The 20,365-nt window shown below is 32.4% G+C and overlaps 2 protein-coding genes across 3 annotated transcripts in view; one reads left to right on the top strand and one right to left on the bottom strand.

The window, feature by feature from the left end:
- Positions 1-5,431: 5,431 nt before the first annotated feature.
- Positions 5,432-6,665, top strand: LOC135953838 (bromodomain-containing protein DDB_G0280777). The gene is made up of 2 exons (XM_065503851.1): positions 5,432-5,443; positions 5,631-6,665. Exons 1-2 carry the CDS (start codon positions 5,432-5,434, stop codon positions 6,663-6,665), a joined length of 1,047 nt encoding a protein of 348 aa, XP_065359923.1.
- A 298-nt stretch (positions 6,666-6,963) lies between these two features.
- The window catches only part of LOC135955193 (uncharacterized), a 66,114-nt gene continuing 52,712 nt past the window's right edge, over positions 6,964-20,365 (bottom strand). Inside the window, exons 2-4 of one of the 2 annotated variants that reach the window (XM_065505517.1) lie at positions 12,626-12,881; positions 11,543-11,663; positions 6,964-11,429 (exon numbers count right to left, since the gene is read on the bottom strand). In XM_065505517.1, the coding sequence (XP_065361589.1) occupies positions 7,106-11,429; positions 11,543-11,663; positions 12,626-12,881 (4,701 nt within the window). In that variant the 3' untranslated portion in view covers positions 6,964-7,105. Of the gene's footprint in view, positions 11,430-11,542; positions 11,664-11,839; positions 11,988-12,625; positions 12,882-20,365 lie in introns of those variants that run through there. The other variant, XM_065505518.1, reaches the window with a different exon arrangement.

The raw sequence follows: 20,365 nt of genomic DNA, 5'->3' as shown, positions 1-20,365 counted from the left end.
TTCATTTTAACTATATTTTTATTTCACAAGATATCAAAATTCAAGTATATAAAGAACATTTTATAACTAATATTTAGGATGTTATTTCTAAATGAACAAAAGATATCAATAGATATTTATTGTTTATAATATTAAAAAAAAAACAGAATAATAATTTTAATGTTAATATCGCGGATCGATCAATAATTTCTTTATGAATTGGCAATAAATCTCTTGTTTTACATGTGTAACTTAAGAATGTAAGCAATTTAACATATTAAATTTTGGTATCACTATTTTTAAGGTTGACTGTATATTAATGTAGGTCAGTTAATCTGATTTTTGGTAATTCGTCTTCACACTCAAATTCATTCATAAGTAATAAAAGTTAAATTACTTGTTTATCTATTGCTTATATTCTTAAAAATTCACATGTAAAAGCAAAGACAAAATAGAAAAAAAATATGCAAATAAACAATCAATTGGAAAAAAAAAAAAAGAGATCAACAGCAAAAACAAATTACAATAAATTTATTGTTTCACTCACCACTTACATTCTGCAGCAGCACGATGAGGCCTCTCGAACTTACTCCAGTATGAGATGATTGGCTATATATAATGTTTTTTAATATTAATTGTTTGATTGCATAAATATTGGGAATTATTGGGGATTATTGCATCGATCGCAGCACAGAAATTATATATAAAATGGGTAATTGTATGAACTTATTTATTATAGTTAATTTAGAAATTTGCTTAACATGATTAAAATTTAATTGTTATATTGTAATATCTTATATTACAAGCAAATTATACTACAGATAGCAATAAGTATTTTTTTTTGAATTTAAATTTATAATAGTACATTATTTATATAAAATATTAATTTTTTTATGGAATTCAATTATTGCTTCTTTTAGAGAAATTTGTATAAATTTGTTAATTTTTAGAAATTGATTTAGTAATTTTAAGGAAAATGCAAATTTAACAATTTAAAAAGTGAAATTAAATGAGATTTAATAAGGAAATTTTTAGGATTTTAGAATTGATATATTTATTAAAGTTTTTGGGTGATTTGCAAAATAGTTTTGAAATTGTGACAACATTGTTGTCTATGTTCTTTTCATGCTGATAGAATTTCTATATTTAAATAGAATTAAATATTGTTAATTTCCTTTGTACTTTTCAAAGTGGCTTATAAATTTAATTTACTGGTTTTAATTTATTGAAAATATAGCAAAATTTGGATGGGCTAGGATTAAACTGAGGAACTTAATTGGTTAATTATTAAATAAATACGAAACTGTGTCTTTGCGACTATGACTAATAATTCCACAATATGGTGATACTTAATTTGGCATCTTCTATTCGAACGCCGAGGAATAGTTGACGTAAGTAACTCCTTGTTGAGGTTAGGAACAGTTGATGAAATGCAAATCTTCTATAATTGAAAAAAAAGAAGAGGTATCCAGAAGCGAGCTCAGCAGCGATTTCGGAAACGTACACTTTATGTTTTTATAGTCTGAAGACGGAAAGTCTCAAACTGTAAGAGGTTAGAAGGCACTTTTATGTACGTTCAAATCACGCTTTGTCGCTTGTAAAAATTAAAGTATGGAGTGTTCCTAAAATAAATTATTATTAGAATTATCCAGATAATCAATTCTGGGTAAAATCTTACTTGCTTTTGATGGAAACGCACAAAATTAGGTAAAATGATTTAAAATCCCTCAGAAACGTGTAGATTTTGTTTCACTCGCAATATTTAGAATTTAATTTAATTAATTTGATGGTTTTGAATTATGTAATCACTAAACCACGTTGAATATAATTGTTTCACAATTTCTCAGTTCTAGTTTTTAATTATACTGTACACTTTGACGACCAAATAAGAAAAGAAAGAATTTGATTTCAAAGAACTTCCAGAGAGTTCAGTTTTAAGATGGTAAAACATTCTGAACAATAACTTTATTCAGCTGTTGAAAGTTCGATATATGATGTACAGATGTATAACAGTTATTTCTATGTATGTTTATATATGTGTCTATTAGTTTAATAATGTTTTAATCTTCTCTCAGTAATTAAGCAATTAGCTATAAGCTTTACCCCTATGACTACAGTGTAGAGTAGTTACTCTACATATTCAACACTTAGCGTAGACTTAATCCAATTGGTTTACTTTAAGAACTGGTTACAGATTGTATTAGAAAAATTTTATGAATAACTAAAAGTGTGGAATTAAATTATTAAGAAATGTCAATATAGAGCAAGTTATTATAAAATATTAACAAATTATGGAATCAAATACAGTTTCATAATATCTATGGACATGGTTTAATTCGAAATGAAAGAAAAGGTTAGACAAAAAAAATCATGATAGATTAATAAAATTTATAGAAAAATATATTTCAATTATGTATGCATTTATTATTTCATTTGTTTTCATTTTTTGGAATATCACTTTATAATTTGTGTTTAGAAAAAATATGAAACGAAATTTTGCACCTTACATGGGGTCATAGAATAAACACATAGAACGGAAGGAGAGAGTAATATATATGGAAAAATTACTCTCATTTCACACATACGGGTGATACAATAACAAAATACATGCAATACATTCTCATGAATTAGGTTTTTGACAACGGACTTAGGTTTTTGGCTCTCAGTTACCTATCTAGTTGTTGTCTATGCATGGGGTCTCCACACATAGAAAACTTGTAAATAATTTTGTACTCAACTGAGACAGATCAACATCTATTTATTTCGTTGTTTCATTCAAACAGTCTTTAACGCTAGACAATTTGTCACCAACTCGTGCCTTTTGCTAAAGTGTTTCTCTATTTTATACAAATTCAATTCAATTAGTATTATTTTGTTATATTTTTTGTTTTTCAAACAACATATCAAAACTATTTAATGAATTTAATGGTTTTTTAAACAAAATTAACCACGAAGTGTACTTAAAACACTCAAAAGCAAACCAAATGTGTAGCCTTCATTATGATTTGATTTTTATTTTTTTTTACAAATATTTGCTAAAATTTAAATCATACATTCATATATGTATGACTTTATTTTGGTAACTTTAGGCGATATCAATTGAAAACAGCCTTGCCTTAAGCATACAAAATGCTCTAATTTTAAGAAGTTCAATATTCAATAATAACTCACAGAGCCTACCAAATTAAATCGGTTTGTACCTTGTCAATTGTGAAGAGTGATGCTTAAAATTGTCATGAAAGTATAATTAAAGATTAACATGTAAGAGTGATTTATTTGTCTGTGACGAATTTCATATACCCTTCCTATTAGTAGGTAATAAAACAATAACACTGTGCATGAAATTGACACTTTTTTTCTGTCAAGGGTGGCACCCAGCGGCTTAAACTAATTCGGGTACACTGAATTCAGTAGTGCCAACCTCTCGTTTCGAGATATACCGATATTTCAAAAATGGAGGAGTTTGCATAACATATATTCGCGTAACTCAAAAACGGTATAGTTTTTATAAAATTACCTTTAATTAAGGCTTAATACGTTTTTAATCTTCGCAATCGTTTTAAAAATATACATTTTCCAATTTTTTATGCAGTTTTAAAAAACAAAAAATTCGAAATTTTCCTAAAAAAATATTTTTGTTTGCCAAAAAAAATTATATTTCTAAAATAATTGCGCAGATTAAAAAAAAGTTTTATACTTACTTAAAGGCAATTCTATTGCGGAATTTTTTTATTAAGAAAAGCTTTTAGGTTCTTTGTTACATTTTTTAGTCGTCATAATCAGATTCCATGACATCATCGGGGACATCCTCACCTTGACTTTCGATTCTTTCCGGAATTTATTCCATTCTATCGTGAGGAAGTGCTTTAAACCATTCATGGTAAATTGGTGGTATATAGCAAAGAAGATCCTGTAGGTTCTTGAATTTCGGGAATATTATTGTTTTGACGCTGTTTCTTGGAGGAAGTTGTGGTAGTAACAACACGACTCGGTCAACATTTCGAGCTTTCAGATTTAGTTTGGTGAAGTTTTCTTGCACATTCATAAGATCGTCTTTGTATAATATGATCAGATTCAGAAAATTCGTCAATATTATTTTCAGATTCACTTATTTTTAATGATTTTACGTACCATAAATAATAAAAAATCAAAAATTTTTCCATTATTCCATTATTTTATGTTACTTTTTCTTTTATGGAAAATAATCCACAAAGGTATTTGAAACAGGTGTTTTAAAAACAAGTGATGGAATTAATTGCTAGATTTTAGCTGATCACTCATCTGAATTCACTAAATCAGTCCATGTGAAAAATTAATTTTAATAATTGCTTAGAGCACAAGGGGTTTAAGTGCTAATGACAAGTGCTAGAATTGGTCGCCATATCTCGCTAACGGATGAGAATCCCACATTCAACTATTGTCCTATGAACTTCTCTGAACTTCACCTACTAACTCCATATGTTAACTCAATTTGAGAAAAAAAGGCACTTGAACCCCTTGTGCTCTAAGCCCCTCATATATATTATGTTTTGAAAATTTAAAAAAAAATTACAAAAAATCACCTAAAATTTAAAACTGCCCTTTAGGGTTACAAACAGAAAAGCAAATAATGGTCACAGAAATAAATGTTCGATGCCACAAGCCATTAATACCACAAAACAAAGTGTGAGTGTAATTAACGCAGCATTTAAAATGTTTAAAATTTAGATAAAAAACTGACAATAGATTTATGTGGTTAAAATGAAACATTGTTTAAAACTTACACACTTTAATATCATTTAGCTCAACAAAACTATCTCATGGATGAATGAACCTCAAATAGAGATCAGTAGTAGTATGGTTTCATACATTGAACACATAGATGACACGGCAGTTTATAAATATAAACCGTGGGGGGAGATTTGGCCCAAACGTCATAATACAACATGACATTAAAAATAATGGTACTACAATTAACGCTAGATACATACCACTACTATTTAGTACTATTTTTTATTAAACAATAATTATGTGCATAGTATTTGAATTTGTAAGGCAAAGTTTTATTCTTGTAGATAAAAAAAAACTAAAAAAATATTTTATTCAGATTTGAATGTACAATTGTATACGTATTGTAACTCTTAAGAAGTTCAAGTAGATTTTTTTAAGATCGATTTCTTCTTTAAATGGGCTGGATGTTTAAACATTGAAGGTCTTTATTTTTTTTAAAATTGTATGTCGACGTTATGTTTTTTGTATCTCTCTCTATTCATTAATTTATTTATTTATTTATTTATTTGATTTAGTTTTATACTTAAATAAATATTTGACTATTTACTGATATAAATACGGTTAGAGGTTCTTGGTCATTTAACAGTTTCATTTTTAAATTCATAGTCTTAAGTAGTCAATTTATATTAAACGCACAATTCATCTATTTATTCCTTATTTTTATATATTTATTTAATAAAATATGGTAAGTAAGGTAAATAAAAACATAAATAGAAGTGATAAAAAATTAGTATAACTGTTCAGTTTTAAAACTGAGATATTTTCGTTTGGCTTACAGTAATCGTCCTTGAAATTATGATGTCTGAATGTCAATATGGTTTTACCATATTTTCTCGTTTAATAACTTTTACAAATTGTAATAAATTCCAATTTCTTTAAAGAAATCTTCTCTAGTAACATTAGCCATTTTGATGGCTGTTGCAGCAGCAGATGTCTCCCATTTGGCCAGTCACTATTTGCCGCCAAACTATCAATTGCAAAATCAACAGCATCAACATCATAACCAACATCCGGATGGCATTCAGATGCCAATGCATCGTAATCAAAGGCCAGCTAATGAACGTGTTGAAACGACTATAGAAAAACATGAAGTAGTTGAGTTACCAACACAAATTGAAATCATCAAAGAGGGACAACCCATCTATGGTATACATCCACAATCCATTGAAATGGTTAGAGTATCTTCTAACAACAACGAACATGTGCCCGAAATAAGATCTCGTTATATGCCAACAACACAAGAAATCGAAAACTTACAGCCACCACAAGTACCCTACGAAATGCCCATGAGAACATATTTACCACCTGTTGTACCAGACACTACCACCACAGATGTCCCACCAACAACAACCTCTTTACCACCCACCACTACCAACAGCCCTTATATGGAAGAAGAGACAACCACTGAACAGCAGTTCACCACTGAACCACAATTCACCACGGAACCACAATTCACCACCGAACAAAATATAAATAATTATGCCATGACTACCACTGAGATACCAGCACAGGAACAGGCGTCTTACGATACAACCACTTCACCACCCGAGTCCGTAACAATGCCTGAAAATCGCTATCTACCGCCCATGTCAATGATGCCACAAAATCAATATCTTCCTCCTATGGGCATGATGTTGCCACCACCTGCACCCATGCCCCAGCTTACATATCAACAATACCAGGAACAATTGATGCGTGAACAGCACATGCAACAGATGTACCGCGAACAAGAAATGCAAGAAGTGATGCATGCAATTGCCGAAATGGAACAACAGCAAATGATTGCTCTGGAACCACAAGAGCATCAACAACAACAGCCTATTGCTCCGGTAGAGCCCGCCCATGTTTTACGTGATGATGGTTATCATTATAAAACGGCTGAAGATGATTTGAGACGTTATCGCTATCGTCATTAGGAAATTTAGGAAGGCTAACTTTTCTTATATACATATAAGTATGTATTTGTTATTTTCTGTTGTTAAAATTATATGTTCAATTAAATGTTAAACAATGTAAAAGTTCATACTATATTTTTAGTATTATTTTTTTTATAACCATGAATACCAACGAATGTATCAGAAAGTATCCTTTGTAGATGGACTAAGTTAACTTAGCATGTTAAGAACTTAAGGCACAGCTCTATCTAACTTGTTAGCGATATAAATATTTCTCTATGATTGTATGGACAAGTTAACAATGCTTTCGAATAATTAAATATTTATTTGAATTTATTTGTAAAAACCTTTGAACAATACAATACAAATTTACAACTAATTTGTTCCAAAAATACCGACACACATACAATTTTAGAATTGGTTCTAATGATTACTTTTAAAACTTATAACAATAGTATTTTTCAAGGATTCTCAACAGCTTGTTTCTCTTTGTAGCCCTGCTGATTCTTGGCCAACAAGTTCACTTTGTGCAAAGTGAATTGGACATTATAGTAGGGAATGTTGAGAGTAATCACGATGCAATACAAAAGAATTTGCAGATATTTAGTGCGTAATATGTACGAGGCACCTTGACCCTTAGGAAAGAGTGGATGATCCTGACTTTGACAATCGAACATGAAGTAACCACCATCACGACCGGGCATAAAACCAATAGCTAAGCATTTTTTAAAAGACTGCAGTATGCCAAATTGGAAATAGTTAAAGAAATACATAATAGCTTCGGCCAAATTCATGCAGTTGTAATTGGGACTACTGTATAGCTTGCCATAGGCCACCATTTCAATATGAATGTAAAATTCCACATTGTCCAGCTGGCATTCAACTTCGAGATTTTCCAAGGCGAATTGATAATCTTCGCATTTAATACTCTGCATGCTCTGTTGCATATAACGATCTCCATTGACAATTATCGAGTCTAAAAGTTGTGGACTCCAATCGACCAGCCTGTAAAGACTGGCGGCACATAAGGACATGACACAGCAAGCCAGATGTTGTTTGCCTCTTGTAGACATTCCGAAAACTGGAGCCTGCGGATGTAAATTTCCCCATAAGGACCATAGACGTTGATCAATTTCGATGTCATAATTTTTCAATTTCGTAACGACCATACCGCGATATCGTCCAGCTGCATTTTTTCTATTCAGCCTACTCCAAATGGGAAGACAGTGCTCTAGCCAAGCAATGGACTCGTTATGGGCACATATGGATGTCTCCTGTTCAACTTGCACATTACAAGATTGCATGCCTGTGAGTAATTGAAGGACAAATGTGCTTTGTGCGGCCTTTTTAAAGGATACTATTTCCATGATCATAAATTTATATACCCGGTCTTCTTTCCATGTTTGATTGCAAGCTCTTTGGTTCATATACTTTATCATAGACTTTATGTCGGCAAACAGTATCCAAGAAGCGGTATTTCGTTCTCCATAACGCTTTATTGATTTCGGATATTTATGTTGCCGTTTCTGTTCATGTATATCCTCTTCTTCACATATATCCTCTTCTTCCCAACTGTCCATTAGTTCCATGCTTTGATAAGAATCAAATAAATGATAATACTCATCTTTTCCTAATGTATAAGAACAGTTTGCAGTCTGCAAAATTAAATATTTGTTCTGAGACAAAACTAGTTCCAGTTGATTTTCAAGATTACCGATTAAACCAAGAGGTTCATTAACTCTTAACCAAATATCAAAAATATAGTCATCCACGGATACATTTTTGATAATTCTTTCTTGGGCATTGGACATATCTTTTATTGTATCACTTAGTACTAAAGTTGAATCAATAACCTGGTCAATGCGATGAGAAGTCCATTCATTAAGCGGTTTTAGTATGGCATACAAAATGGCCAAGGCACTGGCAAACAAGCAGGGTTTAATTGCATCATAAATACAATTCGTCCGTCCCTCTAAGGCTTTGCTACCTTGTATTTTATACAATAAATCCTTCTCGCTCATCCTGTAACCATAGAGTATGGGTTGTGGTTTTAGATACTCTTCATCTCCAGCTGTGCCTAACTCTGTACCAAACTCATGTTTGACTTCAACTGTGCATTCTTCAACAGCTTCTTCTTCGTCGAGGAATTCTTCATCTTCGTAGTCGATGTTGTCCTCACTCCTAAATTTGCCTACAGAAGTTCCTTCTAAACTATTGGTTTTTGGTGCTTTATTTCTGTTTCTTGTTGCTCGCTCTGACATGAACTCTTTTATACGACGATCTTCTTTGGCCAATGCCTCATTAAGGAAACGCATTTTGGACTTTTTGCTTTCTTCAAACCGAGATTTCTCATCTAATGCCACATTATACATTTGTTGCTCTATATTCTGGGGCAATGTTCTATAACGGCCCATAGATTCTGGAGTTATATCATACACCTTTAGTGGAACGACAACATAATTCGAGATGTCACAACCCTGAGGATTGCAACCGAATTCAATGCGTCTAATTAGAGGATCCAGCTCAACGAAGCGAATCAGACAGCCAGGTCCCGTGTTGAACTTTCTGTAACCCACGGTATTTACGGGAAAGCCGCAATGCATATAGAGGAAATTGTATCTTTTGACTATCAGACAACAGAATCTTTGACAAATTACCAATAAACGATTAAAATCTATTAAGGTCTCTATCAACGCCTCTCTCAAGGTTTTTTGTATATCCGATCTTAAGATTTTTTGCACCTTTACTTCATAGGTTCTATCACCCAGCAATATCTTAGGTACGCTCCTATGTAACAAAGCTCCCAAAGCATATTGATATGTTGGAAAGTCCTCACTAAAGTTATCGACTGCATCCATAGCGTAGTCAATTAATTTGGTAGACCAAGTTGATATTTTATATTTCGCCGTAAGAACGACACTTACGATGCTGGATAGAAGAGCCTTAAGTTTAAGTTGTGCCTCATCGAGTTGAGGCACCAGTTGAGAACCGAAAATAATCCAGGTGCCATCTGGTAAAGATTGGAAATTACTGGGCATTTGTAGTTCTTCTTTCAATGATATAACGGGTGTATTGGTTTCTGGCTCAGTTTTGAAGGACATTTCCATATTATCGTAATCCTCTTCATGTTTAACCAAATACTTTAGATTTTCTAAGTATTCTTTATCAGAGCGTAATAGAACACGACCCGCAGATTTGTATAACTTGGGACGACCTATTATGCTTTCAGGAAATTTATCAATAATATCGCATATTATTTCATCTATCATGGGTTCTACTATTTCGGAATTTTCAAAAACTATAATTCGTTGCTTTTCATCCAAAGTTTCAATACTACACACTTTGTCCACCTTATTTTTCTTGTCTTTAGATTTTTTATCTTTTTTGTTCTTCTTATTGTCTTTTTTAATTTGAGCACCTTCTTCTGATATATCGCCTTGTCCCTCTTCCGGCAGCTTTTCAGTTGGTTGCACATATGTTTCTGGAGTTAGCTTTAACTTTGGATATCTCTGCTTCCTTTGCTTACCATCCATAATGGGTTTAATGCAACCTACACTGATGGCGTGTATGAAAAATTTACCTCCTCTTCGCAATTTGAGGGACTTTTCATGCATTATCCTTAGAACGGACTCAATATTGGCATGTATTTGTAGTATAGCAGCACCCTGGATTCTATAGTCATCTGGATCTAACACCTGACCAGCCTTACCTCTCCTAAAGGGATCGTAGACATAAAACAATTCACTATCACGCCATAGACCCAAAACAGAATTATCGATTTGAAGTAGAGCCGCTTCCCACTTTTTATCGAATAATTCCTGCAGAGCACTAGTCAAGACGGAATCCATAAATTTCTTGCATAAATCTGTCACGGTTCCAGTGTTCATAAATGGGGACTTTTTCAGAGATGCCTTAAACGTTCCCAAGACGTATTTATCTGGCAAATCAACTATGGTAACGTGCTGGGCATCCTTCAGTTTTAATTTTCTCCTTAGACTTTTGTAGTAGGCGGTACCCAGTCGTATAAGTTCGTCTACTTGATCTGGTTTCCAGCTGTTACCACGTTCAATGTGGGCATAAAGTATGGCCATTACCGATATCAGCATGGAGGGATTATCTAGGGCCGATGTAGTGGGCTGCCACAAACCATTATTGCAGCCCGGTATAACAGCGTATGACTCATTTACCACAGCCCATTGTTTATGAATAGTTTTAGGAAATGGTTTCGTGGGTAGAGGATCAAGAATTTTGCCATAGCTAGTTAGGAAAATCTCATAGAGTCTAAATTCATCCTCCAAATTTGTATCGCTTATATTCACTATGAAATGTACTAAATGCTCGACAAAGTTTATGGACATTAAAGCACACTTGCCGTTCTCAAAATCCCGAGTTGCATTCTCAGTTCTACCATTAGGATCGTAGACATAAAATAAATTCTTACATCTCTTCCATATCAATAAATACAATTTGTTCGAACACAAAATACAGGCGTTATATTTGGAGAAATATATACTCAGGGCTTTGTAGATATTAGGTTCACTTTTCAGAGGGCCCGCAAAATGTGCTTTTATATTAAGTTCAGCTTGTCGTTCATTGATTTGGGGAATTATATCGTAGTCATTGTCTGGCGATTTGTAATTCAATTTAACACTCTTCTCAACAAGCTTTTCAGCCATTTTTAAGATATTATCCATAGTTACGGCCGCCCAAAATTCAGCATTTAAACGGAAGCCCTCAATGAAGGCAATATACAGACAGGCCATTTCAAGGGGCCTCTGATAGTGGCTGAAATTAAAGAACAATTAAAACTAGTTATTAGACTATAATATTATTAAATGAGAATTAAAGTTCTTTATTTATTTCATACAATGTTCCCTAGAAGTAATGATCATACTTACGGCTTCTTTCTCGGTATCGGATGCGGCTGTACAGCTTTCGTGCCAAATGCTATACCAGCAAAAAAGGTTTTGTCTAAATCCTTAGGTATTCTATAAACACCCAATTCCAGATTGTTACATTCTATAAAAAAAATCCAGTTAAAAAATAAATAAAAATTTTCGAATGTATTTTGCAAATAATTTGAAGAAACATGTCCATTAGGGCACACAACTGTTGGACCTGGCAACAGGCTAAAGCCAATATTGTGTTATTTGCGAAGTCACTTGCTTCGATTCATTTTGAAACAAAAACCTCACCTTCAGAAGCTTTTTTCAAAATGTCCATGTACTTGAAATTTTAAATGGGATTTGACATCTTCCAAAGGGTTCCTCAAATCAATGACTGTTTCATCGGAAACCCTTTCCTCTTCAAAAATATCGCGATTTGACAATTTAAAAATTTGTTAAAATTATCTAAAATTATATGAACATAATTTCCCATAACATTGAAACTACTCAAAGTCCAACATAATTTTTGATTCCATTTTAAAGCCAAATATATTGTCCTTAAAACAGTGTCTTATGCGTTTGTGCTGATGTTTGTAACGCCCAGGCTAGATCCATTCTCATATCTGCAAAACATTTAAAAACGGTATGGCCCTAGGCGTTACGAAACGAATTAAAGCCCCAACATTTTATGTAAAGAAAAAAACAACAACGATATTTAGGGACCTTGTAAATGTTTGGGGCAATTATATATGTATATCAATTTCAGAATTGTGGATATAGTTAATAATGCGATATTTCATTATGAACAAGCCCCTAATTACTAACAATGAAATAAATTCCCAAACAAATATTTGGATTGCTGGCCTTCGGGCTGACTCAAAGCTATTCTCCTCTCGGATGTATCAAAAAGCGGCTTCGGCTTCGGCTTCAAGATTTTTAGGTTATTCTTTGAAAACATCAATTACAAAATTACAACAAAGCTAACTATTTTTAAATAGAAATATAGTATGTAATGATATCATTTTTAAGTATGTTGTAATACATGTTTTCATGTGTCCGTCGTGTACGTCCATTAGTTTGTAATTACTGACTTACCAAATTTTGGCACAGCTGCCTCAATAAAAATACGATCCAATTCACTTTCTGTCTTTTGTAAGCCGACATTCCATGTCCACAAATCTTCGTTATTCTTAGTAGGAATCAAATCAATTTTCTTTAGACCTTGAGCATCAAATTGCTCCTGCAACACTCGCGGATTGTAAGTACTGTAAGGGATGTGATCACTGGGATAAAATGGTGGTCGTTCAGTTTCATTGACGTATAAACCACTTTTGGGACGTTTTAGTTCGAGCTTAAAAAAAAAGAAAGGAAAATGAAAAACAAGTAAGAAAGTATGGTCGGTCAAGCCCGACCATATAATACCCTACACTAAGTAAAAGAGCAAAAACATTTTTCTTTTAAAATTTCAATAATTTATATTTTTGAGAGATTTTCGGAAGTGGGCCTTATATGGAAGCTATGTCCAATTATGGACCGATCACCATGAAATTAGGCCGTGTGATTTATGTCTACATGGAAGTTTACTATGTTGAATTTTGTGAGTATACCAACATTTTTAAGCGATTTATGCACGTTAAAGTGATTTTCGGAAGCGGGTCTATATGGGAGCTATGACCGATCGTGACAAAATTTGGCGACATGAATTTTGTGTATATAAAACTTATTTGGAGCGAAATTTGTGGAGATACATATATAAATTAAACATTTATGACCGATAAAGTCCAATTTCGGGAGGACATTTGTATGGGGGCTAGGTGAAATAATGGACCGATTTCAGCCAGTTTCAATAGGCTTGATCCTTGAGCTGAAAAAATAATATGTACCAAATTTCATCGAAATATCTTCAAAATTGCGACCTGTACTCTGCGCACAAGGTTTACATGGACAGCCAGCCAGCCGACCAGACGGACGGACGGACATCGTTTAATCGACTCAGAAAGTGATTCTAAGTCGATCGGTATACTTTAAGGTGGGTGTTAGACTAATATTTTTTTGCGTTACAAACATCTGCACAAACGTATTATACCCTCCCCACTATGGTGGTGTAGGGTATAATTATCGTTGAAACTGAATTCAGAAGGGCTTGTATATCTATTGGGCTTCAGAATGAAAAAAATCAGTAACACATATCGGTAGACCATATAAAAAAACATGTGATTCCGAAATCTTAGGTCACGAATCTTTCATCTCTTAAAGTTATAGTTATTTAAAAGTCGAAAATTTTCAGATTAAATCCAACATAAATTAGAGAAATAATTATTGTAATACTTTTTGGCGGAAAATTATACGGTGGAATATAATTTCAACATCATTTAAAAGATATTGAAATGTTCAACAGTTTGATAAATTATTATCAAAAATCCTATGGGCGTTAACTCTTTCCGGTTTAGTGGTCACTTTTCTAACCACCTTTGAAGAATTTTAAGTGACATCTATTGGCATTTTGCTAAACAATTACATTTTCTTAAGTCATCGTTTAAATATTTTTTGCAAATCTTTGCCGTCAGGTTGCTCGTTTAGATTAATATATTAATTTGAAAATATTGTAAACCGCAGTTTTTCTAAGGGATTTTTCCCGCATTAAATAAAAAAGTCTGAGTGTTTATTGTTCATCTAATTCAGTGTTATGAAAAAAAGATGTTTTATTCGAAGGTATGTATGTATACCTTCGTATTCAAATGTGTCTGCAGTCTTGAACCCGACGAAGAAGAGAATTATTAGGAGCAAGCCGATCTGATGATGGACAAAGTGCCGATTGGAAGAGCCGCTTGATTACACAGAAGATGGGGGTATACCAAATGAGATAAAATAATTGGAGAATATCTCACCTAAGTTTCAATCAAATTTATATGCTACGAACATTTTTATCATAATTATTTTGAATACCAACCGCCATGGTGGTTAATAAACAAACCACCTTATTCCATAAAAACATTTAGCTGTATTTTTTTTGTTTTATTTTTCATAATATGTGAACCCTAATTAAAGAAAAAATGCAATTGTTTTGATTATAAACTTATACATATAGAACTGTGGCCGAAAGATTTAAAATATTTTAAGGACTTACAATTTTCCTAATTTATCGATTTATCTAGGCAATTAAAAATTAATGGCGCAATTCAGAAATCATAACTAAAGTCGGAACTAGTAAAACAGAAACTAAAAAATAGTTCATAGATAGTTGTAGATCTTATCTACAATTCATAACTAGCTTAGTTACTGCTTTGACATATAGAAAAAACAAAATATCGATAATATTTTGATCGATATATACAGTAATTAATTAAAAGGCTTATAAAGCTATTAAGAGACTATTTTTGTTCTCTAAAAGTACATAAAAAAATGTATAGTTATAGTTTGTATGTAAATCAATTAAAATAAGGGTATGTAGAATGAAATTATTCAATAGAATGTTGTTGACAAAAAAAAAACACACATCTCTAGATTATTTTCTTTTTGTATACATGTATTAAAATGAAATCAATCAGCAGTTTTTTTGAATGTATTAGTAGTTGGCATTTAGTTACAACTTTACCCATGATTAAGTGCTAACTAATTGTGCTGAAAGTAGCCAATTGTGAATAACTTAAATAGGTAATTAAAAAAGATGATCGTTTATGAATATGCGCCAATGAAACTTTGAGAGAATAATATCGAAATTAAAGAAAATTATGTGTGTTAAAAAATAAAATATATTTTAAAGGATTTTTCAGACTGGTTTTTACTTATCACTGCTATGTTTATAAAGTTAAAAACGTAACCACTAAAAATTCAATATTTCTCTTTCCATTGAACCAATATTTATTTCAATAAACAAGTTTCAGTTTCGGAAATATCACACACAATATAAGATTATTTTTTTTTAGTTTAACTTATAACAGTCATATAATATCAAATAAACATGTGTTGAAAATAGTGGTTATGTTTTTATTCGTCAAATATTTGATCAATGTGAACGTAGCTTAAGAAAAATGTCAACATAAAATACCAGGCCAAAAACTTAAATCATTTTCTCTATGGCACAACTGCCAACTTTTATTCTCATATTTAGTTTGCATGTGTATTTGTGAGTGATTTCTTCATTTACATGCCACAAACTGTGGAATGTACTGCTGTAGTGAGGTAATAGTATCGTATTGTGTACAAAAGTACATGTACATATACATACAAATATGACATGTGTATGAAATTATGCTGCTGATATTTTGGTCTTAAGTTGAATATACAGAAACACGACAAGATAAAAAAGGTTACTAAACCCGCTCTTTTTTTTATACATATTTTTTATATAACAGCAACACAAATTTTATTTAGTTACATACATACAGACGCTCTCAGTTAAACAAAGTATAAATGTCATGCAACGTGTACTACACAACATTATCATACAAATATTAAGTACAAACGGACGTATTATCATTAGGATGGCTGCAAAAAAATGGTTGTAGAATAAAACTATTTTGTTTTAGAATACAACTAGAAAAAATATCAAACTGGTTATTTTTAAGTTTTCAGTTTTTTTTTCAGTTATTTAAATTTCAATAACAATAGTATTATTGGGGCCACCCTAATGATCATATGCAAACATGCCATACGAGTGTGTACTACGTATACACACTCATACATACACCTGTTTGTGCCTGTTAAAACCTAAAATAACAAAAACAACATAGATGTAGACATGCTTGGTTAGAAAATACAACGGAAAAGAATATTGTTGTGTAGAAGTGTTTGGGCGCGTGTGTGTATATGTATCCAAAATATACACTATATACTAGAGATGAGAAGAACGTCGTTCTCAGTGAACGTGATTTATAAATCACTGTTCTTTTAAACAGTGACCGTGATCACATTTTGTCTAGTTGAAGCAAAATAATAATTGTATTAAGAAGAATATATTATGTATTATTTGCATTCTTAAATCTGCTCATATGTTAACCAAAAACTAATATTTGCTAATTTAAAAAGTTTTTTAAAAAAAATATTAAAATAACAGAATTAAGAAAATGCATCAAAATTTTAAGAGAATTAACTGATATGGTACTAACATTTTATTTTATACACCGTGTTGAGATAAATAAAATTATGCGCCTAAAAATAGGCTGTTGTTACCAGTGAATGTTGGAAAATATAAAAGAACGACATTTAACAGTTTGTTGAAATACGTAAAAGAACGACATTATAAGTACCTGTTACTTTCTTGTTTTGTTACCAGTGATTTTTTAAAAACGTTACCAATGAATGTTGAAAGATATAAAAGAACGATATTTAACAGTATGTTGAAAAATGTGAAAGAACGATATTAAAAGTACCTGTTACTACTACAGTTGTTCCAGTGATTTTTCTAAAACGTTACCAGTGAATGTTGAAAAATAAACAAGTAAGAGTGCTATATTCGGCTATGCCGAATCTTATATACCCTTCACCTTTGTTGTGGATGCATTATTATTTTTTATAATTAGTATATAGGTATGTACAGTGGTGGTCAAAACATATGCAACCAGCAACAGAATTTTACAAAAGTGGTTTAAACTAGTTTAAGATGTAAACAAAAATATTCATTTGCTTATAATATTATTTAATTAATGCTTTAAAAATAAGAATATGAAATTTAATTCAGAATTTTTTGCATTGAAAAGAAAAAAAATTTAAAAAACTACGTATGGGTTGATATTTCATTGGCCAAAACATATGCAACTAATTGCTTTTAAACATTTCTGTCTATAAAACTTAATATTTCGTGGCAAATCCTATATTTTCAATGTCGGCCTTACATCGGGAAGGCAGTGAAGCTATTAAATTGGCAATAAAATTTGCAGAAATAGCGTTCCAAGCATCTACCAATCCTTGAAACATAATATCTGAATTAGTGCAATTTTCGGGGTCGATTCTTTGATTAACGATTTCCCAAATGTTCTCAATGGGATTTAAATCTAGTAATTGTGGTGGCCATTCCATTACCGAAACTCTTTCTTGTGCTAACCACGATTTAACAACATGTGAAGAGTGCTTGGGGTCGTTATCGTGCTGAATAACTCATCGAAGAGGCATATTATCCTCAGAATTTGGAAGCATTACTCTTTCCAAGATGTCTCTATAGATAAATCCATCCATTATTTCATTAATTTAGAGCGATGTGACAACTCCAGCAGCAGAAAAACAACCCCCATACCATTACGTTTCATCCTGCATGCTTCACCGACGTTTTCCCTACGCGCAAAAACCGCTTATATCAAAACGTAATCAAAAGAAACGTTTGAAGTTTGCTATGGAGTATTTAAATTGGCCAGAAAACAAATGGACGACTGTCCTATTTAGCGACGGATCCGAATTTAATATCATCGGAAGTGATTTCATGTGTTACGTAAGACGACCACTTAACACGCGGCTTCAAGCACGATACTGTAAAAAGACACTGAAACATGGAGGATGCAACGTAATGGTATGGGGGCAGTTTTTCTGCTGCTGGAGTTGTCACATCGCTCTAAATTAATGAAATAATGGATGGATTTATCTATAGAGACATCTTGGAAAGAGTAATGCTTCCAAATTTTGTGGATAATATGCCTCTTCGATGAGTAATTCAGCACGATAACGACCCCAAGCACTCTTCACACGTTGTTAAATCGTGGTTAGCACAAGAAAGAGTTTCGGTAATGGAATGGCCACCACAATAACTAGATTTAAATCCCATTAAGAACATTTGGGAAATCGTTAATCAAAGAATCGACCCCGAAAATTGCACTAATTCAGATATTATTTTTCAAGGATTGGTAGATGCTTGGAACGCTATTTCTGCAAATGTAAGGCCGACATTGAAAATATAGGATTTGCCACGAAATATTATGTTTTATAGACAGAAATGTTTAAAAGCAATTAGTTGCATATGTTTTGGCCAATGAAATATCAACCCATACGTAGTTTTTTAAATTTTTTTTCTTTTCAATGCAAAAAATTCTGAATTAAATTTCATATTCTTATTTTTAAAGCATTAATTAAAAAATATTATAAGCAAATGAATATTTTTGTTTACATCTTAAACTAGTTTAAACCACTTTTGTAAAATTCTGTTGCTGGTTGCATATGTTTTGACCACCACTGTATATACATTGCCCACTCTCAGCTTACAGCATCCTAAATTTATCAAGAACACAAAAAACAACAACAACGCCAAACGAAACAGAACACCAAAAGAAAAAACAAAAACAGAATACGCAAGGCAATGAAACCAACACACATCCAAACATACGTTTAATTGTATAAAAAACAACAACAACGCCAAAAGAAACAAAACACAAAAGAAAAACAAAATACGCAAAGCATGCACATTCAAACATACGATTTGTTGTTTTTTTATCAAAAAAACCAACACACAACCAAACTAAAGTTTAGTTGTATAAAAAACAACAACAACGCCAAAAGAAACAAAACACAAAAAAAAACAAAATACGCAAAGCTTGCACATCCAAACATACGTTTTGTTTTTTTGTCAAAAAAACCAACACACAACCAACCAAACAAACGTTTAGTTGTATAAAAAACAACAACAACGCCAAAGCAACAACCATACGTTTTGTTGCTTTTTTGTCAAAGCATGCAATACATTGTGTTTTTTGATGAAATTTTCAGAGGTTGTCTCGGATTTTTGCTCATATCTCCGTTATTTATGGACGGATTTTGCTGATTTTAAATAGCAAAATTCTCGAAAGTATGTCTGACAGAATTGTTGAAGATTTGGATCCCGGAGATATCTGGGGCCTTCAGAAAAGACAGACAGACAGACAGACAGACAGACAGACAGACAGACAGACAGACAGACAGACAGACAGACAGACAGACAGACAGACAGACAGACAGACAGACAGACAGACAGACAGACAGACAGACAGACAGACAGACAGACAGACAGACAGACAGACAGACAGACAGACAGACAGACAGACAGACAGACAGACAGACAGACAGACAGACAGACAGACAGACAGACAGACAGACAGACAGACAGACAGACAGACAGACAGACAGACAGACAGACAGACAGACAGACAGACAGACAGACAGACAGACAGACAGACAGACAGACAGACAGACAGACAGACAGACAGACAGACAGACAGACAGACAGACAGACAGACAGACAGACAGACAGACGGACATGGCTTAATCGACTCCGCTATCTATAAGGATCCAGAATATATATACTTTATAGGGTCGGAAATGAAAAATGTAGAAATTACAAACGGAATGACAAACTTATATATACCCTTCTCACGAAGCTGAAGGGTATAAAAAGAACAACATTTAACAACAACATTGAAAGATATAAAAGAACGACTTAAATGTACCTGTTACTTGCAATATTCAGTAACTGTTGTTACCAGTGATTTTTCAATCACAGTGATCAAATCACAGGTATGGAAATATCGCTCATCTCTACTATATACAAAGGAGATGTACAGTGGAGCCCGCGTCTGTACTCGCAAAATACAAATTAATTTCAAATATTGGAGATTTTTGGAGATTTTTTTAAAATTTTTTTCCAAATTTTGATATAATATTTTATAAATTTCTTGATATTCGGAAAAATTTTTGTTTTTTTTTTAGATTTAGTAGGTCCGAGGTAAGAAACAATGCGGAGCCGTCCACTAGTCTCCGTTTCAACTATGAACCCATGTAAAAGCAAATCAAATCAACAATCAATAAGCCCCCGAGCACTGACTATGTAAAATTTCATTTAGATATCTCCAATCGTTCGCGAGATACTGAATGCTTTCC

The sequence above is a fragment of the Calliphora vicina genome, chromosome 3 (genome assembly GCF_958450345.1).
Source record: "Calliphora vicina chromosome 3, idCalVici1.1, whole genome shotgun sequence".
Classification (NCBI taxonomy): domain Eukaryota; kingdom Metazoa; phylum Arthropoda; class Insecta; order Diptera; family Calliphoridae; genus Calliphora; species Calliphora vicina.
Note: the sequence above shows the minus strand (reverse complement) of the source record. Positions and strands in the feature narration are given on the sequence as shown.